Below are 24,173 nucleotides of genomic sequence, written 5' to 3'. Positions count from 1 at the left end.
CCTGCTCCAATGGCAAACAGTCCTCAGGTGAGTTAAAAACTTTCTATTGACCTCATTTGATGGGTTGAGTGTGATCCATTGGCATTTACTAAAAACAGCATCAGAGATGTAATGAATACCCTGAAGATCCCACTGCCACCATGATCCACATATTGCTCATTTTCCTACAGTCATATTCCACATGTCCTTAGAAAAGTTGTGCATATAAAATTTCTACTCACATTGTCTTCTCTGGATCATCTTACTGCTGCAGACATAAACAACCTGGCCATTTGACCATCTGCACCTTCTCATTTGTACTAAATTCCACAGATCGTGATCAAATTTAGCTGCCAAAACAAGACTGCGGAGATCTTTTAGATTCAAAACTCTAAATGTCGATCACATATCTGGTGACAAGTAATGGGGCTCCCAACATAGCAGTCTGTTGTTCATGAATACTCAGCTTGTACATACAGCAGACTGCTCTAAGGAATTTGACATGGACAGAGTCAACACTGTATCTCTCATGAGCATACATCTTTTCCCTGAATACCTTTCACATGCTGACTTATTCTTAGGAAAGGGCATTGGCAGTTTTGAGCTCCTACTGTCAATCTACTACTAATGCTTTACCACAACTTCTTAGTTTTATTCATTCTAGTTATAATGGAGGATGCCAAGCTTGACCTGGCAAATGACACATGCTATTAAATCAAAAGTTGAAAAAAGTTATTGGGATTGCATGTATGTGATCACAGAGAGGTAGAGTCTGGTAGTGGATGAAGCCTTCCATTTTTGTTCCCATACTTCCATTCGTACTAAAATCTGGAATTATATATTCTTGTTCTCACCTCCAATTTTAATAGATGTTTTCTTATACATATCTATAGAGCTTTGATGCTAGTTTGTTGTTGCTTCATTCAAAAGAAGCTGATCTACAAATCCACCTCATTTTCTTAAAATTGTTTCTAAAAATCTTTCCTGTGCCTGTAACTTTTTTGTCTCCAATATTTCTTCCTCAACCACAGACACTTATACTACACTTTTTCTTTTGATAAAATGTGTTTCCAGCATTGTATTTACATCTAAAAGTCAGGGGTCTCCATCTGTTCCCCTTCCTGCCATATTTTCTGAGGTGTGCAAAACTGGAACCCTTGAGATATTTATGGCACAGCTTTGATGCACAGCATGCACCTGATAGTTTCCCTCCTCGGGTTTGTTTCTGCTGGCATACTCTTACTTTTACTACTATTAGTTTTCAGTATGTAACTCAGTGTGTCCCTTGCTCTACTAGAGTCCTTTTTGCACTGTTTATTATTAAATCATTCTGATATCTTGAGTCTTTTTCTCCTCTCTTTGGTCATTGTATGTAAAACTGCACCTTTGAATTTTGTACCATAAGTGCATCAGTGATTGTTTTCTTGCACTGAAGTTTTGCATTTATATTCTGCACATTGCCTGTATTTCTCAGACCTCAGCTCATCCTGTGTGATGTCATTATTACATCCACCAATGTTTGCAACAGAGTCTGTCATACCTCTTAACTGTCCAGATTTTTGCCTCATAGTTTTGGTCCATTCTTCATAAAATTTGTGGTTTTCTGGCAAATCACTAAGGATTGAAGTCATTAAATAATGACAGACATTTGAGTTTCAGCTTCATATCCTTCAGAAAATGCATGCTAACACAAATCCTGTTATTCTAGCAACTTTAACTGTTGAAATGATAAATCCACAAAAAACAGGACGAGCTGGAAACACAATGAGAGACCGCTTCAACAAAATAGTGGTATTTAATTGAACTTGCAATAAATCGTAAGCGCTTTCGGCTAAATTAGTATTTAGCCTTCTTCAGACAAACAGCAGAGAAGTGCATTATAGTTATATAAATACGTTAATGTAACCAATCAAGAGCAAATGCATTTGTTTAAATAAACGTTACTATAGTAACCTTAAAAAAGAAAGAATGCATCACTAACCAAGATATTTTAAAGAAATATAGAGCATTAATGAACAAATATGAATACGTTAAAAACAAGTAAATATTGAATAGAGTTACATATTCAACATAACGTCATAAGCTAATTGTTGTAGTTCTCCTATTATACAAAATTATTTGAAAAAAGTTATAAAAGGAAAACATTTAAACATTTAAAAACATACAATTCTAAGCTAAAACATGTCATGGAACCTTATGGCTTATGTTTACTTCTAAACAAATGTTCTGAACCTATATATACACCAGTTTAGAGGAACAAAGTTATTGTGTAATTGAATTGTTCCACTAGAATATCTATAGGAATATATATATAATTGGGCTCACAAGAAAAACACCTAAAATGATCTTGTTCTGATATATAAAAAACTAACATGTATGCAATAGTACAAATTAGTATATATATCAAAATCATGTACAATAACCCTCTCAGGCTAATAACAAATGTATTATCGTCCATGTGATAGCCATTTAGCCATTTAGCCAGATGTGCCCTTGTACGAATCTGCCACATGAGTTCATCTATCTCTAGCATTATTTGCCAAGGTCCGCCCCTCACGTCTGGATTCCTTTGTTGGACTATAACAAAATTAAAGTTATGTCTTACTTTTAGAAGGTTTCATTAATACTGATACATACAAGTATTTGTACACACCAGCTCCAAGGATTTCAGCTTTCTTTGGTGCACCTAAGTTACACAAACGTCTACAAGCACCACCATTTAGGCCTATTGTAGACGGGAGAGGTTCGGCAACTTATGCATCAGCTAAATTAGTAGATAGCATAATAAAACCCCTCTTAGATCAGGAATCACATATTTGTAAGGATTCCTGGTCTTTTCTCAAAAACATCAGTGGGATAGAATACACTAATAACATGGTTTTCCTTACAATAGACATTAAAGACCTATATACGGTCATACCGCAAGCTATAGGCCTTAGTTGGGTAAGAGAATTTATGGTCAACAAAAAGGTGGAAGAAAATACTATTTGTTTATGTGAAACACTCTTGGAATTAGTTCTAACAAACAACTTTTTTATTTTTGAGAATAGGTTCTATCTTCAAACCTCAGGTGTGGCCATGGGTTCCCCTTGTGGTGGCTCCTTTGCTAATGCTGTGTTAGCATATTGGGAAGTAGAATTCCTTTTCAAAGAGGTTTTGTTTAAACAACATGTTTCCTGGTACACTAGGTACCAGGATGATATCTTTTGTATTTGGAAAGGTGACAAAGAGCTAATTCCCACATTCATAGATAATATAACCAACATGACTGACTTTTTACAATTTACTTTCAATATAGCAGATAGTGAGATTAACTATCTAGATATACTTCTTAAAAAAGATACTAATAACAAAAGATTAACAAGTAATATATATAGAAAGCCTACGTACTCTAACAGCTTGCTGCATTTTTCCAGCAACCATCCCTATTATCAAAAAAGATCAGTCGTCAAGGGGCAGCTGGTTAGAGCAGCACGTATGGTAACGGAAGACCACGACTTTCTTATTGAATGTAATAAATTAAAAAATATGTTCTTGGCAAGGAGCTATCCACTTTCATTAATCAACAACATTATAATAGAAGTATCTAATAAACGAGCTTCAGGCCAGTTCATCCCACTTTTAGGTGTCAACAACACACAAGGGCTGACACCTGATGTGGGTGACATTACAACTACTACAAATTCATTGAGTGTACACAGAACAGAGGACACAAATTATTGTGTCTCCTTTCTACACACTTTTTCATTAGATTTTCACAAAATCAAAGAAACGGTCATTAAGAACTGGGATGTCATTAACCACGACAGCACCCTGTCCATGCTACTAGGTGAAAAACCTAAATTAACATATAGGAGGGGACCAAACTTGAAAACTATCTTAGAGAGACCACCAAGAAAAGCTATTTCACATCGACCAAATGGCATGTACAAATGTGGTGCTTGTGCTCAGTGTAAATTCCTCAAAGTATGTACACATTTTAGCATCAAGGATAAAACATATAAAATCAATGGCCATTACAATTGTGAGTCCAAGTCAGTTGTCTACGCTGCCTTGTGTAACCAATGTAAAGCATTTTACATTGGTAAGACTGAGCGTAGAATAAAGACTAGGATTTACGAACACATGTATGCTGTTAGCAAAAAAGATACGAATAACGCTATAGCTAAGCATACCATAGAGAATACAGGACATAACTTTAATTTTGTTATAGTCCAACAAAGGAATCCAGACGTGAGGGGCGGACCTTGGCAAATAATGCTAGAGATAGATGAACTCATGTGGCAGATTCGTACAAGGGCACATCTGGCTAAATGGCTAAATGGCTATCACATGGACGATAATACATTTGTTATTAGCCTGAGAGGGTTATTGTACATGATTTTGATATATATACTAATTTGTACTATTGCATACATGTTAGTTTTTTATATATCAGAACAAGATCATTTTAGGTGTTTTTCTTGTGAGCCCAATTATATATATATTCCTATAGATATTCTAGTGGAACAATTCAATTACACAATAACTTTGTTCCTCTAAACTGGTGTATATATAGGTTCAGAACATTTGTTTAGAAGTAAACATAAGCCATAAGGTTCCATGACATGTTTTAGCTTAGAATTGTATGTTTTTAAATGTTTAAATGTTTTCCTTTTATAACTTTTTCAAATAATTTTGTATAATAGGAGAACTACAACAATTAGCTTATGACGTTATGTTGAATATGTAACTCTATTCAATATTTACTTGTTTTTAACGTATTCATATTTGTTCATTAATGCTCTATATTTCTTTAAAATATCTTGGTTAGTGATGCATTCTTTCTTTTTTAAGGTTACTATAGTAACGTTTATTTAAACAAATGCATTTGCTCTTGATTGGTTACATTAACGTATTTATATAACTATAATGCACTTCTCTGCTGTTTGTCTGAAGAAGGCTAAATACTAATTTAGCCGAAAGCGCTTACGATTTATTGCAAGTTCAATTAAATACCACTATTTTGTTGAAGCGGTCTCTCATTGTGTTTCCAGCTCGTCCTGTTTTTTGTGGATTATTCTAGCAACTTTCTTAGTTTATAAGAGAAATATTTCAAATCTACCCCTATTTTTCAGCCTTTGTCCCCTATTATTTTAGGCTTTGTCCAGATTTCTTGTTCTAAGAGGTTGAAAGCTATGTTTGACCTCTTGAGCCTAAGTTTCATGTTTGATTGTGTTCACTTCAATGGCTTGCTGTACATTCGACAAACTAAGTAAATTGTTATTCTCTTTGTGGCCTCATATCACAATATCTAAAAAGATTTCTTGATATATTGTCTATACCACATAATATGATGTTATTGTCCACACACACACACACACACACACACACACACACTCTACAGATATATATATATATATATATATATATATATATATATATATATATATATATATATAGATACATACATACATTGATATAGACATGTGGCAGAAATGAAAGTAGCATAATAAATATTTTTTATGCATCATTTTAGGCTAGATATGAAAGTCATACATAAGCTGTTATGCACTCTCCTGTTATCTGAGACTTTTCACAAAACTACTGCTTGTTCTAGAAATGATGAATTTCATTCATATTCATTTTTTTTTTTGTTATTTAGGTATTGAAGACACATTCAGGACTGCTGCAACAGAAGTTAGTCTGCTAGCAGGAAGTGAAGACTTTAATGCCACAAAATTGTTTGGTGTTGGTAAGGATCGTTTTTCCATTTAAACAAATGTCAAGTTCTACTTGCAGTATCTTGAGCATGACTGCATAGAACCATGATACACTGTTTGTACATATGATAAAAATAAATAAGACCACCTTAAATGGATGATCTGCAAATTTCTTGTCATGAAAGCTTTAAGTGATTTACTGGTAAAATTTTAGTTTAAATTAGCATATTCTGTGTGGGTAGAAATATGCAAACATAATTTTAAACTTTAGGAATTACAAATAGTTTTTGGTATGATTGTGCCTAAACAAAAAGAGCACTGCATTTGTCTCCTGAAGTATCTACCATCCATTTGAGCACGCAGTGTTGTGTTGTGTTGTGTTGTGTTGCTAAAAGATCAGCAAGTATGGGCAGGGTATAAAGTATTCCAGTAAAAAATAACCAAGGTGACAGACTTATATAATGAAAATTGAATTATGTGAAATTCTCTCACCTTATGTTATCTGTCCTAGGAGACACATGGGGGACTTCAGTTTAGTGGTCAGTCCCTTGTGTCATTTAGGTTCATAGGTTGTTACTAGGCTAATGACCATTAGGACCCTTACAACATAGCCATGCACCCCAAATCCATTTGGATCCCGACAATCATTGGCATCCATATGGAGGGGCATGTTAGTAGGGCGGTAACTAAGGGATTTGTGTCGGCGGTGTTAGTTAGAATAATACTTTTCTTACTGACGGCCAATGTCCATTGGGGCCAGACAGTGGGTAACTTTAAGATTTCCAATATAGGTTCATAAAAAATTGAGTACATAAACTTGCACTTCCCCACACATGTTAGAGTGATTCTTGCACAAGCAGAGGCCTTGAGATTTGAATTCATGACCCATGGTTTATGAGACCAGTGCTCTAACCCCTGAGGTATTGTCTTCATTGTGTCACTGGTTGAACAGGTAGCCTACTTGCCTTTAGTTTGGAAGATCAGAAGACAGTGGGTTCTATTGCCACCTCTTCATGAGTGGATTTGGGGTGCTGCTATTCTGAGTGTGCGATCCTTTAGATGAGGCATTATATGCAGGTCAGACACGGTTTTAGCTCAGGTGGATGAAAAAAAGATCTCTTGACACTTATCAAAAAGAGCAGGGGAAGTTCCTCAGTGATCCGGTCAAATTTCCACTAGTTGGTATGAATACCACTTCGGGTCTGCTCTGAAATTAAGCCTGTGACCTAGTGGGACTAATCTAGTCAATAAAGGTTAAATAAACACAAATAAGTAATAAAACTAAAATGCATTGTACATGGGAAAATGTGTCAGCACCAGCAAAAGAAGGATATATTTGTAACCCAAAACTTTGTAGGCCTTTGGACAATATACTGTGTACACACACCAAATTACAAGTCTGTGTGTGAATTTCTAAAACAAATAGTTAGCTATATGGGAAAGAAAACATACAAAGTCTAAAAACTTTTATATTTCTTGATTACCTTGGTTCTAAGGTTTATCCTTTACTATGAGCCTGTCAACATGAACTGTATTTGACCAAATTTGTTCTCTTACTGAGAAAATAAATAAATAAAGAATATTAAAAAGAGTTGAAATGCCTGCAATGTTCGTCTACATTGCATTCTAACAGTGAGAAAGAACTGGAGCACATTTGCAAGCACGCTTTTGTACTGATGTGAATATATGTTAAACACATGTCTATGTGCTTTATAACATCCTAATGAGAGAGTGGATGTAAAGCTGAAGCTAGTTACCAAAGACATTCCTGATATAATAGTACCTTCTGCAAAAATCAGCTCAAAGCTCAGGTCTTACTGTATCCACACCAGATAAGGAATTGAATGCACTGCACAGATCTGTTCCAAGAATCAAACTCATTGGGAAGGGGAGGTAGTGGTGAACTCAACAAACATGAATGAAACTAGGAGGGATGAAGACAGGATGCGTTGCGCAGAAGGCAGTATTAAAAGGAAAAGTAGCAGATAATTTATGTTCCATGTTCTGTTCCACCTAGAAGACAAAACTGGTAGCTGTAGCAAAGAAAATGATCTAGATATGAATGTGATATAACTGTGTAGTATTCTGATTAGGATCTACAAAAAAGTTATAAGGGGAGGAAGATGCTGACTTTTCATATAAAGCTGAAATGCATGGAATGCTTAGGGGAAAGTCAGATTAGGAAGAAGTACTTGGAACCGGCTTTGAAATGGAAAAGAGCCATTTTCACAGGTGTCTATTGTAAATCTGAAACACAGAAGCAGAGGTAACCAGTATCCTGTTCACTTGCATCCGTGTGGTAGAGCAGACAGCTACTGGTGTGTATAGAGGGGCATTCCACTAGCACTAACCTGTAGAAGACACATCATTTAAACTCTACAAAAGGCAAATAATCTGTTAATACTATGACTGAAAAGGGATAAAATAAAAAGCAATTCTCATCCTAGTAATTCTCAAACATAGGAATGTTACCACTACTGCCATTAAGAAAAATTCCTTGCCTTGCCACTGTAAGATCAGAATCTGTGGGTGAGACTCAAGGGGGAGCCATCATTTGTAATGGCAACCCTCTTACCTATAACTCTACTTAAAAATATACAAGTTTCATCAGTTTAGGAAGGAATCTATGATTTTTAAAGGGCAAATACCAAATTTGCCATCAAAATCTTACCTTTTCCTTTTAAGATGAAAAAAATTTATCAAAACAAGCACCTGCCTTGAGGTAATTGCTAACTATTTTCAAAATCGTAAGGGCTAGCAATATTATTTGAGGTAAAACACAGTGTTAATAGTTTCAGCTAATCCACAGACTGGCAATACCATCAGCCTTGCAGAAATAAAGGGAAGCATCCCTTTGTATTGATGGCTGCCCTATCAAAGGAAAGTTGTTTATGTTCACTACATTGACTGACAGCTTCTGTGAACATCAGATGCCTTTTGCTTACCAATTTAAGACAGCTGAAATCCAGTGCTGTTTGGTGTGTTGTTTTGTGCCGCAGGCCAGCGTGGTTTCATTTGTAATGACTGTGCATGTACTGGAATAGGACATGCTTTCTCTGTAGGTGGTAATTGCCCTTTCTTTATTGCTGCATAATTATGAAATTAGTAGATTTAAATAAGGAAGGCGTGGGAGGAAGCAAAAAAAAAATCATTTTTCTTGTTGGCTCATTGAAACTCCAGTTTTCACACTGAAAAGTTTAGTTTTGCGCACTTACTGTCATTGGATTGGCAGTATGTAAATTGTAAAAAAATGTATTTAAAAATAAAGTAAAACATTGTTTATTTACACCAAACATTGCAGCTTACATACCACACATTTTGTTTTCTAGTTTCTGACTAAGTGCCTTATGTGCAGAGTATGCATATCTTCCCTGTGTTTGTGTGGGTTTTTGATGGGTGTTGTGGTTTTCTCCCACATCCCAAAGGCATGCCAATGAAAATTTATTATTCTTCCAACTTGCTCATAATTGTGTATGTACTGCATGAGTAAGTAAGCATGCATGTACATCCTGTGATGGACTGGCACCCATCCAGGATTATTTTGTTTGCCTGACACCCACTAAACACACCCACTGAATACTGAGATAGACTCTGAAATGAATAAAATAGGTATATGACTGAACAATAAGCATATGAAAAAATAAGACACTGTATATAAAAATATAATATTTTTTCTTCTTAGTAATAAATTTAATGAAAAGTCAGAAGAGTAAGTATGGACAATATAAATAAAATCGTGTTTTTTCAATAAAGTTCTCAAACCTCAGACAAATCTATGCATTTTGTAGTTTAGAAGTTTATAACCATGTACAAACATTTCTGTGCTTTGCTAGGTTATTTTTTATGCTTCCTAACTATTTTTAACCCAACTGCTGCAACCGTCTAACATGTTTTGAGCCTAACTTGTCCACTCTCAAGATGTCATTTACTATTTCCTGGAAATGACCCTCAGCTGAATAAGCTTCCCGACTCCTTCACGGCCAGATTCAAGCAGTTACTCCATAATTAAGATGTGAGAGTGAGTTCTCTATAATGATGAGTGGGACAGTGCCAGGAACCAGTACCCTGCAGCAGCTGGTCAGTTACCCTATCAAGGAAGTGATGCAGATGATATCAGGGGTGCATAGTATGCACTTTTGCGCAGACTGTAAATGATTCCTGCCACAGTAGCTTTTGTTCAACACCCTTCAAATCATATAAAAATCAGAAATGTAACCTGCATACAACGTACAGTTTTATTATTTTTTTTTTTGGGGGGGGGCTTACGTGCTTGCAGGGCATCTACATTTAATTTTTGATGTCCCTATATCTTCACTGTCATCAACAGTAGCTATCTCCTCTGACATCATTCAATACAAGTCTGACTTACCTGAGTGGCTGATAATGCCATATTGTTGCAGCATATAAATCCAGAGTCAACATAGCTAGGTTCTGGTCATATGCGTACCTATGCAGGGTAATGAACCAGGCCTCTTCCCTCCATATCAATGCCCCATTACTTATCTGTCTCTCCCCAATTACCATAAAACACTCTTCAGACCTGTCAGTGTGGATATTATTTTCTTCTTTATTTTTACCACAGAGGTTTGGATTTTATTTTAAATTTTCATTTCAAATTTTACAACAAATATACTGATTGGAGTTTTAAAAACAAAACACTTTTATTGAAAACAAACTTAGAATGTGAAACAGTAAACTTCTCTTCCCTTGAAACTCACATCATCATCATCATCTTTCGGCTGTTCCAGTTAGGGGTCACCACAGTGGAGCATCTGTTTCCATTTCTTCCTGTCCTCTGCATCTTGCTCTGTCACACCAACCACCTGCATGTCCTATCTTACCACATCCATAAATCTTATCTTAGGCATTCCTCTCTTCCTGTTACCTAGTAGCTTCATCCTTAGCATCTTTTTCCCAATATACTCAGCATCCCTCCTCAGCACATGTCCAAACCAACGTAATCTTGCCTCTCTGGCTTTGTCTCCAAACCTTCCAACCTGGGCTGACCCTCTAATATACTTATTCCTAATCCTGCCCACTCTCATCACACACAGTGCAAATCTTAACATCTTTAACTCTGCCACATCCAGCTCTAACTCCTGCCTTTTTGTCAATGCCACTGTCTCCAACCCATATAACATAGCTGGTCTCACTACCCTCTTGTAGACCTTCCCTTTCACTCTTACTGGTACTCATCTGTCACAAATCACTCCTGACACTCTTCTCCATCCACTCCATCCTGCCTGTACTCTCTTCTTCACCTCTCTTTCATACTCACCATTACTCTGAACTATTGTTCCCAATTATTTAAACTCATCCACCTTCGCCACCTCTACTCCTTGCATCCACACCATTCCTCTATCCTCCCTCTCATTCACACAAATATATTCTGTCTTAGTCCTGCTGACCTTCATTTCTCTTCTCTCTAGAGCATATCTCCATCTCTCCAGGGTCTCCTCCACCTGTTCCCTACTCTCACTACAGATCACAATGTCATATGCAAACATCATAGTCCACGGGGACTCCTGCCTGATCTCACATTTACTGAAATTACATCTGGAAAACCATTAAACTATAACAGACATGCTGGGGTTAATAATCAAATAGCATATAGTGAATTAATTAGCAGCTATGACAGGGGTATAGGAATTCAAAAGTCAAATGTAGATTACATATACTAACAGACTGGGACAGCCCACTGGACACAAGTGTCTGTTTCCAGAAGCAGCCCAGGAGTACTTTCTGGTGAAGTAACTTAGTCAGTCACACAGAAGACAATATCTGGGGGAAGCAAACCCTGTTCTACAGGAAGCAGTTCTTTAACAGCTCATGACCTTACTCATTTGCATTAAATGCCAGACAAAATGCTGTGACCCAAACACTGTGCATTTCACACTTGTGTGCCTGCAAAAAACAAGCTAAATTAAAAATATATTCTTATTTAACACATTAACTTTAAACTCATAGACTTCATGGTGTCCAATTTATTCACCTGTAAATAATAAACACACCCTGGGATTCTTTAACGCCTACACTAAGAATACACCGTTCTGAGTGAACAGCTAACACAAGCATAACTCACAACTTGTTCCTCCTAGTTTTAGTTTTCCTACTGATTTTCTTGCAGCCTTAAATATTAAGGGGGATTCATAAAGGTTACCACAAAGTGTAGACTACACGTGCACTTAGTGTAATCTTTCAGAGTGACTAGAAAGCAAAAAAATGTGGTAGAGATTATACTGAATACAGATAATGCACACTTAGTCTAGGTGTTGATGAATCTGGACTAGAGTATCAACATTCAATAACACAAGGAAACCAAGGAGTTTATCAAAAGAAAATGAGTCATATTATGATGCTCATGTTTACTATCATGAACTACCTTCTTTTACCAAACACTATGCTATGCACGTAGGTACTGCACGGCCGGGTCAAACCAAAAAACACTGTTAGCCAGCAGATGCGTGAAACAGTAAAATAATACTAATACTAAATAGTTTGCTGATTATACATTTCCTTTAATAATCAGACCGGTTTCGGCAAAAAGGTATAAGCCTTCATCAGTGATACACAGCAAAAAAACACAGGACATTACTCATGAATATCTATAAGAATGCCTGACCAATGAGAAATGAAACTTTGCATAATTAGTAATGGTATAGTCCCACTACAGAAACAGAAAAATTGATAATAAACAGATAATAAACATAATTAAGTCAGTGTGTTCATGGGTTCACCACATTTAAGCCTATTGATTATATAACATAGAAATAGTACAAAGTCTATGAAATAATAAACATAAATAAATACACCACACTTACAGGTGTATTGTGTGTAAAAAATATGTATGTAATAATGCAGAAAACACAAGATAAATTAGTAACACTAATGTTCTCAATAAATTTGTGGTTATTGATGAGCAATCACGATTATCCGACATCTACTAGGGTATCCACGAGAACCTGAAATACATAAATATATAAAAAAAATGTTTATATCATAACACATAATGTGACTATAAATATTATTAGTAATAAATGATCATTCAATCATGATATAACACAAAGAATTGTCAATCATAAGTGATCATTCAAACCTGGTGGAAAAAGTGCTCCCAATGTGGTAATCCAATATCTTTCTTTGTGGTTTAAAATGCTATGCCAACCTTGAGTATTGTTGCGATCTCCTGTGATTCTGTCAATAATCATAAATGTGTATTGGGCCTGTCGTAAAAGAGCATTATGGTCTTTCTTGTTTTTAATATCACTTCTGTGTTCATTAATGCGTGTTCTCAATGGTCTGGATGTTTGACCCACATAGAAAGCAGAACAGTGACAAGTGGCCAAATAGACCACCCAACTGCTACTGCAATTGCCAAATATCTTGTAATCATACACTTTGCTGGTGTTTTGACTGGAGAATTGTTTGGATTTGCAAATTTGTTTACAAGACCCACAGTGTCCACACGCAAAGGTTCCCAGCAGTTTGTCTCCGGACAATGTAAGTTGTTGGTATATGGCCCCACCACTTTCTTTATGTTTGAAATGACTGAACAATGAGCCCAAAGTCTTGCCTCTTCTATAGCTGAATTGACACTGAGATCCCAATATTGGTCTTAACTGATCATTAGCCAATAGAATATTCCAATGTTTGTTAATGATGCTGTGGATAGCATTATGGTTTCTACCATAAATAGTGACAAATCTAATAGAAGATGCAGATGGTTCCCGAGGCTCAGTTTGATATTGCAATAATGTGTTCTTATCCATACTGGTTGACCAATCCCAAGCCTTGACTAAATCAGGTTGTTTATAGCCTCTGCTGACAAATCTCCGGAACAAATCCTGACTAGCTTTCTCATATTCAATATTGGTGGAGATGATACGTTTCATCCGCATGAATTGGGACTTAGGAATATTGCGGATTGTATGGCATGGATGCATGCTGGAAGCGTGCAATAAAGTATTATATTGGGGATATTTACGGAAAGTCCTAGTGTTGAGAGTGTGATCCACATTTCTACTAACCGTAACATCTAAAAAATTAATAGATTGTAAGTCATAGGTCACCGTAAATTCTATACCCCAAACATTGCCATTGAGGTAACCCAAAAATTCTTGTAAATATGTGGCATCTGCACGCCACACCATCCAGCAATCATCAAGATATCTCCGCCAGATATCAATTTCCACCAAATAGATGTTATGTAATGGTTCATAAATCATACATTCTTCAAAGAAGGCCATAAATAGATTGGCATATATGGGAGCAAAGGAAGCTCCCATAGCCATTCCTTGAAGCTGCCAATAGCATTCCCCATGAAAATAAAACACATTTTTATTTAACACATGTTCGGTCATACATATTAATAATGTGTTAAAGCCAGGAGAATACAGAGCAGATCGGTCTAACCAGTATTTTAATGCTTGGAGACCCGCCCAATGTGGAATGCTTGTGTATAAGGTCTTGACATCCAAAGAACACATAAGCCAAGTGGGTTCCAACTGGACCTCCTGTATAATCTGTAAAAATTGTGTGGTATCTTGTAATCTGGCCCTGACTAAATTCAATAAAGGTTTGAGATACTGTGTCAGAAACATAGATAATGGTTCAGTCAATGAACCTATACCAGAGACAATTGGTCTACCAGGTGGTTTTGAAAGTGATTTATGAATCTTAGGAAGGAGATACAAAATTTGTTTTTGTGGATCCTGAACAGTAAGATGCATAACACAAGTCTTGCTAATAATTCCTTCTTCCTCAGCTAAATTTAAAAAGGAATCAATTTCCTTTTTGAAAACAGGAGTGGGATCAATCTCCATATGCATGTAGCATTTGGTATCTGATAGTTGTGATCTGCCCTCACTGAGGTAGTAATTCATGTTAACAACCACAACTGCTCCACCCTTATCAGCTGGTAAAATTGCAATATTATGGTTGTGACGTAATTGTTCCAAGGCCGATATTTCATGAGGTGATAAATTATGACCCAGTATGGAGTATTCCTTATGTTCAAAATGCAGGTCCCTAAGTACTGATTGCATAAAAATAGAAACATGTTTGTTCATGGGCAGCTGAAAATTAGATTTAAGAAATCTGAATTCTGTGGATCTTTGAGACTCCCTGTCATGGAAAAACGGTTTCAAATTTAAATTGCGACAAAAACTGATAATATCATTGACAGTATGGTATTCATCTGAAAAAAAAACCAGGTACATATCCAAGTCCTTTATTCAGTAGTTGTTCCTGTTCATCAGACAAAGTAACATCAGACAAATTTAAAACGTTGTGATATTCAGTACAAGTTACGTTATGAATTTCTGTATTAATCCCTCTAGGGAATTGTGTTTTGTGTTTATGTTTGCGTCCCCCTCTATGCCTGACACCATGTCTAAAGGGACAGACATATTAGTTCTTTTGTGTATAGGGGATTCTCTGTGTCCAGTGCTGTCATAATCAGTGAGAGAGGAATCTTCCCCTGAAGTGCTAGCATTTGGTCTATCACTAGTTTTAAGAATTGACCTTGGTTGTTTTTTCGTCCTAACCGTTGTTGTGCCCTGATCAGCATTAACAAATTTGACATGCCATTGTACCTCAAATGGGCGTCCTCTTTGGTAGTCTAACTATCTTTGTTGAATTTTCTAATTTTCCTTTGTTTAGTTATTGTCTCATGATTTGTCAAGTCCTTTGATAATTTATTGATATATTGCTGGAAAGTAGGAAGTGACTCAAATTTTTTGCATTCCTCACACATAATTTTTGACCTCACTAATATTAGTATCTACCATTCTGCCATAGAATTGCGCAAGTATATTGACAAATAGCATGGATGCCTGTTGCAAGGCTTCTTTCCATTCTTGGTTAAGTCTGTCCTCTGGTCTTCCCACTAATGGTTGTAACCGGACCCTAAGTCCTCTGGAGGCAATATTCTTGCTTAAATAAGCATTAAACAATTTAAGGTGCCAAATATTGGATCTTAAACTTTTTAATCCCTTGGTTAGGGACTGAAATGCCAAATCAGTGTCTTGGGGTAATTGTAGTCCAGACTCAGATGGATTACTGCCTGGCGAGGACCCAATACCAAACACACCAATGTCCTCCCGATCGGCACATAATCCTGACAATATTTTGTCTAAATCCATGCTGCCAATACAAAGTATGGAGGCCAAACGTAAACAAAACCAGAGACAATAATCTATGGTAGTCCAAAACAAATTCTATAAATGCTAATCAGGGCACGACAACAGTAATGAAAGGACCTATAAAAAAATATATGTTTAAGTATAGTTCAAAACATGTAATGGTCCAAATACTGCACAGTTGTAAATTGCAATCAATCAAAAAGCAATAATGACAGTGGTATTATATGTACACAGTTTCAACAAATCATAGGAAATGTTGGCAATGTATCTTGAAGTGAGAATGGGTACAATTACTAGACCCAAAAAACAGATAATAATAATGAACTGAGGTTCAAATAGACACTCAAAAGAGATGTGACTTAGTATACTGTACCAAAGCATGTATAAAAATTCTCCTTCCCCCAATCAAGCTTAAAGTATAAGGATTATATGCAAAGATAGTACAAGAAACAGTATACCAAAGCAATACAAAACATATAGAGTAACAGTTCAATGAAAATGAATCCAGGTTGCCAAACCTATAGCGCATGTAACCTGATGAAAACAAGAGATTTGTATGTTCAAAAATCTCGAACTGTGTTCACAGAGGCATATATTAACGTGCCCTGAAAACTAGTGTATTAATATGTCCTGCAGATGTAACTCTGGGCATATAGATCCACAAATAATGCCTCCACAGGGTCTTAATAAATGTAAAACAGTAGTAAACAGAAAAAACAGGTCACAATATTGATTCAAAGTATTCATCTATATCCTCAAAGAATATTTGGTACAAGATTTATGCCCCTAACAATATAGATATCAAGCAAAGAGGAAGAGAATCCAAAAAAAGGAGAATACTTGTATATCATAGTACACACAGAAAACATAGACTTTCACAAGAAAACTTCCTTGTCCATGTACTGAAATAAAATGTCAATGTTCCTGAAGAACTGTTAGAACTCACAATACCAGGGTCGTCGTAATTTGGTTTCCTTTATGGTAATGGTAATATGTCCTTTTGTTCAGATAACAATCCACCAAACTGATAATCAATTAGTCCAAATAGCAGTCTGCTAGATGTAAAACAAACCGCCAATGAAAAATGTCCCCACGAACACTGAAATAAGTGTAGCAAAAGTTGCAATACACATCCCAAATTCGTAGATGATACACAATCATGAACAAAAATGCCCCAGAATCAGAGAAACAATGTACATAACACGTTGATTTTCTAAGCAGTAGTGGCTGAACCAAAGTCAATTGCTATTAGCTCCGAACCACAAAAGCGACATCAAAACATCCAATGTTATATAAATACCTCCAAAAATATTGAGATACACGTAAATGTAGTCCTGAAGCCCCAGTAAACGAATATGATCCAAAGGCCCAAACGTTAATAGAAAATGTTATCTTCTGCCACGTGTATACCATGTAAATAAAAGCGAAAATGGTGAACCACACTGCAACACGCTTAATAAACGTAATACTTCTCAACTGATGCTGAAATTCTCATTAGCTTAGATGTAAAAAATCCAGGGGAAGATTCCTCCTTTATGAAAAAGTACTGAACACAAACCTACAGCATAGCCAAAAGACTGCAATCAAACATTATGCTATGCACGTAGGTACTGCATGGCCGGGTCAAACCAAAAAACACTGTTAGCCAGCAGATGTGTGAAACAGTAAAATAATACTAATACTAAATAGTTTGCTGATTATACATTTCCTTTAATAATCAGACCGGTTTCGGCAAAAAGGTATAAGCCTTCATCAGTGATACACAGCAAAAAAACACAGGACATTACTCATGAATATTTATAAGAATGCCTGACCAATGAGAAATGAAACCTTGCATAATTAGTAATGGTATATTCCCACTACAGAAACAGAAAAACTGATAATAAACAGATAATAAACATAATTAAGTCAGTGTGTTCATGGGTTCACCACATTTAAGCCTATTGATTATATAACATAGAAATAGTACAAAGTCTATGAAATAATAAACATAAATAAATACACCACAGATACAGGTGTATTGTGTGTAAAAATATGTATGTAATAATGCAGAAAACACAAGATAAATTAGTAACACTGATTGGTTAAGCAACTTGCTCAGGGTCACACAGTAGGCAAATGATGGCTGAGAGAATCAAACCCACAACCACAAGAACAATGTTTCAGAAATTTAACCCTTGGAACGAACTGCCAAATTAAAGTGAAAAGGGAGGAAAATTGAAACCCTATACCCCTGGCACAGGAAACAGCTGCATTAACTTACTATGCTAATTTATAACTTGCAAGTAAAATAACGGGATGCAGAAAACAAGTATTTACACAGAGAGACACACACAGATGTGACTGTCAATCACAGCTTGTTCAAAGTCACACACTGTGCAAATGGAGCAAAAGAGTTCAAACCCTGTACTTTCGAAGCAGTGCATTAGCATCTCACATAACTCTAATGACTGGCATTAAAAACTGAAGAAGTGTGTGAATGATTGTCAGTGCAGAGGATTATTGCTCTAAGATCATAATTAGCTATTTCCTGTGATCACTGATGTAAGGTTTGATTGTTTTTATTACATTTGCCTACTGTGTGACTATGACCAGACAGTGCTCTTGATGATATAAAATAAATTTGTTTTAACAAATTGAGGTCTCTCGGGAACACAGATGCACATGTGCATGCACATGCAGACACTTGTACATATGAGGTCTTTGCTATTCTTAAGATCAGCAAAATTTCAAGCACTGTCAGCTATTTCCATTCAATTACAGCCATTTTTCTAGATACCAACAAAATCCAAGTGCTTCCCATGTCTGTGGTTTTGCACCTCCTGTTCCTGTGATGATGGTTCATGAGAAGGATTTTTGGTTGTATTATGGTGTGAATGGAAAATTTGTTTTTGTTAGCTGGCCATGGAATCCTTGAAGTTGTGCAGCCCTTGGCGGACACCTGCTTTGTCCCTATTATGAATGCCACTGTTTGTGGCCCTTCTGGATATTCTGAATGACAAAAGCAACATTTATACTTGTGAGATGCTCTAGCTGAAGTTCACTTTATAGGAAATCCCCTGCCTTTTTTGTTTCTAAGTTTTCTTTCCATACAATTTGAGACTACACTTCTGTTTGGCTGTCTTCAGCTATCATGAAGAGTGAAGCATCTTTACTTATCAGGCAGACATACACTCTGTAACTTCCTCTCAGCTATTTCACTAGCACTGTCTGTTCAGTAACAGACTTTTAGTTTTCTGAAGTTACAGATAAAACCATTCTTGAGTGACATTTGCCATTCCAATTTAAAATGCTTTCATTTATTTAATACTTCTAAATGCTAATCAGAAAGACACATATGCATTTAACAGATGTCAGTACAAGCGAGATGAGCTTTACTTTCTTGCATCTCCCCCGCCCTAGAATATTGTTGTTCCTGGTGAAATGCATCTCATGAACTCCTTGAAGCCTGTGACTGTTGAATTCCTGGCAGCACCCTGCAACCAGTTTTCATTGTTTAGGCCAACCATATTTGATGACTGTGGTCTAGCAGCTTCACAAGTGCCTTCCAATTCAGTTATAGTTGTAACATTTTTAGGGTTCTTATTGTAGCCAGTGTGTGTGTGTGTGTGTGTGTGTGTGTGTGTGTGTGTGTGTGTGTGTGTGTGTGTGTGTGTGTGTGTGTGTGTGTGTATCAGTACCTTTAGCTTCATTCAGAGTCCCACATAAATATCATGTGGTCTGGATTCCTGTACACTGCTTCATATTATAAAAGTAAATCCAGTGGCGCTGGCAGCACTACTAATTCTTGTGTGTTATCTTGTTATTCATTCCTTTGAGTACCAAATGTTCATGATATTAGACAAAATAAGGAATATGTCATTTCAACTTTCATTTAACAGTCATCATATGATCATAAGATCATAGGAGGTTACTAGGCTAACAGACCCAGGGCCCTTACAAGCCTAGCCAAGTTCCAAGGGTGTCTGGTTCAAGCAAATACTAATATCAGCACCTATTGCCCCTGTCCAAGAGGGACACAGGTGAAACCCCCAGGGGGAACTTTCAGTTACCCAGCAAATTGTCCAAATTGCGCTTAAATAAGGCCAAAGTAGGTCTTTGTTTAACATGAATAGGAAGCTTGTTCCAAAGATAGGGCAACCTCTGTGAGACAAATCTGTCTCTCCAGCAAGTTCTGTTGATGTCACTTTCCAGTTTAAAGTCCTTTGAGAAAGTGCCATTTGACTTGTGAATGTGCAGCATTTCCATTAAAGTTTGGTCAGAAATTGTTTTATATGCAAGGCACAGGTTGCCTCTGACCAGGCTGTACAAATCAGAGTAAAGTGACAATAATTTCAGTCTGTCTGCATAAGACAGATTTTGAAGACCCAGAATTTTCTTTGTAAGGAGCCTTTGTGGTCTCTCCAATAGCTGCAGGTGTTTGGAAAGGAGCATACAAAAGGGAGTGTTGTACTCTATTATTGACCTGATGAGGGAAGAGTATGGGAGGGTTATAACCTCTTTTTTTCTGGAGGCAATGCCCGTACTTATGACATGAGCAATATGAAATGCCCTTCTTACCCCTATGGAGACATGGTGATCGAAGTTAAGGTTGATGTCAACCTGTGTGCCCAGATCTCTTACCACTGACTGTGTGCTTAAGGTATTGTTGTTGATGTGGTAGCTTGTAGGAACATCACCCTTGCTGAAGGGGATGATAACGTGTTTTTTTGCATTAAGCTTAAAGCCATGACTTTGGCACCAGTCATTAGTCTGTGTGAGACCTTCTTGCAGAATGTTGACATCACTAGGGGTTTCAATGATCACTTCCAGTTTACAATCATCAGCAGACTTTGTTAGCCACAGTCCTTTAGCTTTAGCCTGTACTTTGGAGAAGTAGATTCTGAACAGTAAGGATCCCAGAACCGATCCCTGTGGAACATCACTGGTTACAGGTCTGGTGGAGGAGGTGGAGTCCCCTATTTTGACTGTATTAGTTCTATCAGTGAGCCAGTTAGCAACCCATCTGACAATATATGGGTTGATACCCAGCTGGATGCATTTATCAATGATGCCTGAGTGGGGGATTGTATTAAAGGCCTTGGTTAAGTCTAGGTAAGCCTTATGCACAGATTTGCTCTTGTCTAGGGCTTTGGTAACTGTCTCAAAGAAGTCCACCAAGTTTAATAGACATGATCTCCCCTTGATGAAGCCAAACTGAGTGGGATGAGCATTTGGAGATGCCCTGTGTCTTTTTTAATAAGGTCCATGATGATTTGTTCCATGGCCTTGCAGATAAGGCTGCTCAGGCTAATCGGTCTATAGTTCCAGGGGTCTGTGTGTGAACTCCCTGTGTGCAAAGGGATGACGGTAGCTGTTTTCCATTCTGCTGGGCAGTGCTTAGGCTGTGATTGAAAAGCATGCTCAATGTCAATGCTAATTCCTGTTTTAACGAATGTAGAACACAGCCCGGGATGTAGTCTGGTCCCATAGAGGCTTTGTTTTATCCTTGGAGAGGGCATTTAAGACCTGTCCTTGGAGATACTAGGTGGGGCACAGGTGTTAGGGATGCTTTGGGGTATATGTGGTGGAGACAGGTGAATGAACTTTTCACTGAACCTGTTAGCCAGCAGGTTTGCTATATCCACAGGTATATATATATATATATATATATATATATATATATATATATATATATATATATATATATATATGTACAGTACCATTAGCTATGAGTTCAGTGCAAATCTGAGCCTTGGAGGACTTGACTAGGAGTCTTATTTGCTTGTTTAATTTGAGGAGGGAGTGTTTCCAGTTTTGAGACCATTTCTTCCTACTCTTAGACAGGAATTTCTTTCTCCTATTATATAGCCGATTAATGGCAGTTGCCCATCAGGCAGGTTTGTTTTTCCTTGAAGATCTTGCTTTAGTTCTATCAGGTACAACAGAGTTAATACAATTGTACAGGTGCTTGTATAAAGCATTGGTGTATAACTCAGAATAGGTGTCTGTTCCATCAGTGGGGGGAGGGACTATGAAGCTATTTATGTCGTCACATAAGAGATTGTAATTGGCTTTGGAGAAGTTTTTTAGTCTAGTTGTTGTAAGGGGGGGGGGGTCTTGTGTTATAGTTACTTCTAGTGAGACTGATTTTTGGTCAGATCTCACCAGAGATGGCCACACACTGGGGGTAGTGCAGCGGTCCCCATGTTGGTGAGAACCAGGTCCAGGATGTTTGAGCCCCTTCTGGGTGTGTCAACCAGCTGGTCCAGGGCATTGGAGTTAACGAAGTCCAGGAACCTTTGGGCAACTGAGTTAGAACATGTATCATTTATCCAGTCTATGGACAGGTAATTAAAGTCAACCAAAACCAGGGTGTTTGGTTGTATCTTGATAGACTCATGTAGATCCAAGTAGGCTGAGTGGATGTCCTGATTCATGGAGAGGGTCCCATAGCTGGCAATGACCTGAAAAGGGCTCTTATCTATAGTCAATTGCACCTGGAGTAATTCAGTGGAATCATGCCATTTAACCAGTCTAGAGGTGTATTTATCTTTAATGAATATTGATATACCACCACCTTTAGTTCTTACACCTTGAGTTTGTGGTCTGAACGTGAAGAAGGAAATGTAACCTGGTATAGCTGGGGTGCTCTCCACAGCCTTAAGTCAGGTCTCAGTGACTGCACAAATGTCAACATCTTCCAGAGTGAGGACTGTTTCCAGTGAGTGCAGTTTCTGGTTTAAACTCCTAGAATTTATCAGCATAATCTTGAGGCTGTTTTTAGCGGGTATCTTTACATTGTGAATTTTGTTCATTTGACATTGCCCAAAAAAGGCACTATGGGGATGGCAAGAACCTTAGCCAGCAACTGAAATCCCAGGGGTGACAGATGAAGACCATCTCTGGCAAAGCATCGAGGTCTGTCGACCATGTCATCCCAGGCTGACAGATACTGCATCTCTTTTGAATGACACCAGAAACTAAGCCAATTGTTGAAGTCAATCATTTTTGTTTGCATTCAGGTATCATCCTAGGCAAAGGTAAAATCCTGCTTAAGGCTAGGGACATACCTGCCTGTGACATAATCTAAGAGCTCAGTCATGTCTCTCTTCATATAGTCCAGTGAGGTACATTTCAAGTCATTAACTCCAACATGGACTATGACGGAGTCATAACAGCATGTGCGATGTGGCAGATCCTGGCTCCTAACAAGCAGCTGACCAAGACATTTTCCTTATCCAACCTGAGAGGAACATCTGTGTGTCTCACAATTGAGTCATCTATGACTAAGATGTTTGTTTTTGTGTTATGCCTTGACTGGTGAGACACTGGTGTGTGATATATTGTGTGTACTATGTTCTTCAGAGAATGTATTATGTGAAGCGTGCTTTTGTTTGTGTTTGGGAGGTCTCTGATGTTTAGGTAAGCTTCTTGTAAGGAGCTCCGCATAAGTAGGTTTATGTGTTGTTGGTTTGGTAGGTGCATTAGGTGAGGTGTGCATGCTGACAACCTGCTTAGTATCAGATGGACTGACTGTTGAGCGAGAGAGCCTGGATTTTAGGTTATTAATATAGATGCATCTCTCATATAATGAATTTGTGTGGACTAGAAGAAGTGGGTTGTTAGTGTACATGAGGCAACTGCTAAATTGCCTCAGGATGCCCATGTCAATCAGGCTGGCTAGACAAACTGTGGCAAATTGTCCATCCATAATGCTAGGTAAGTTGATTTTGTCAGAAAACAGGGAGAGGACAGGAAGTAACAGGTAAAGTAAGGGACAGGAGAAGTGGACAAAAAATATGAAGGGCTAGTAGGTAGAATCTGTGTTGGTAGCTCAGGAGCTTCACTGAATGTATCACCTGTCAGTGAGGGACAGTCACGAGAACTCATTGATGGAGCACCAGCAGAGTACTAAGGAAAATTTTGCAGGCAAAAGTGTTTGCATCTATAATTACCAATGGTGCCCATCGCTGCACGGCAGTAAGCGATGCACAAACATGGTACTACATAGCAAATGAGCACAAACTGATTTAAACAAATTAGCCAATAAAAAAAAAACACAAAAGTGAGCCCTGATCCAGCAACCTTCAATCAGATGAGTTCTAACTGCACACTCCTGCCACTAGGTGAAGGGGAACCTTCTCCAACAAAAGATGTCCTGTTTTAGTGCTCAAGTTATGCAAACAAAACTAGATTCAGTAGGTCTGAATCTAGTCTATGCTACAGCAAAGTGCAACAATTTCAGAACAAAAAACAGTTCATATAAGCAGTGATATGGTAAAAAATGCAGTTCAAAAGTGCAATATATAGTGAAAAATGCTACTTAAGTTTTGCAGAGCTCAACAGATGGCCTGGATTTGCTTATGTA

At 37.4% G+C, this 24,173-nt stretch overlaps 1 protein-coding gene across 1 annotated transcript in view; it reads left to right on the top strand.

The window, feature by feature from the left end:
- ISM1 (isthmin 1) overlaps positions 1-24,173 on the top strand; it is a 757,871-nt gene that overhangs the window by 691,801 nt on the left and 41,897 nt on the right. The window contains exon 5 of the mRNA XM_044056225.1: positions 5,624-5,713. Within this exon, the coding sequence (XP_043912160.1) occupies positions 5,624-5,713 (90 nt within the window). The remainder of the gene's footprint in view (positions 1-5,623; positions 5,714-24,173) is intronic.

This window comes from Protopterus annectens, chromosome 1.part2 (assembly GCF_019279795.1).
Source record: "Protopterus annectens isolate FY-2018-M chromosome 1.part2, PAN1.0, whole genome shotgun sequence".
Classification (NCBI taxonomy): Eukaryota; Metazoa; Chordata; order Ceratodontiformes; family Protopteridae; genus Protopterus; species Protopterus annectens.
Note: the sequence above shows the minus strand (reverse complement) of the source record. Positions and strands in the feature narration are given on the sequence as shown.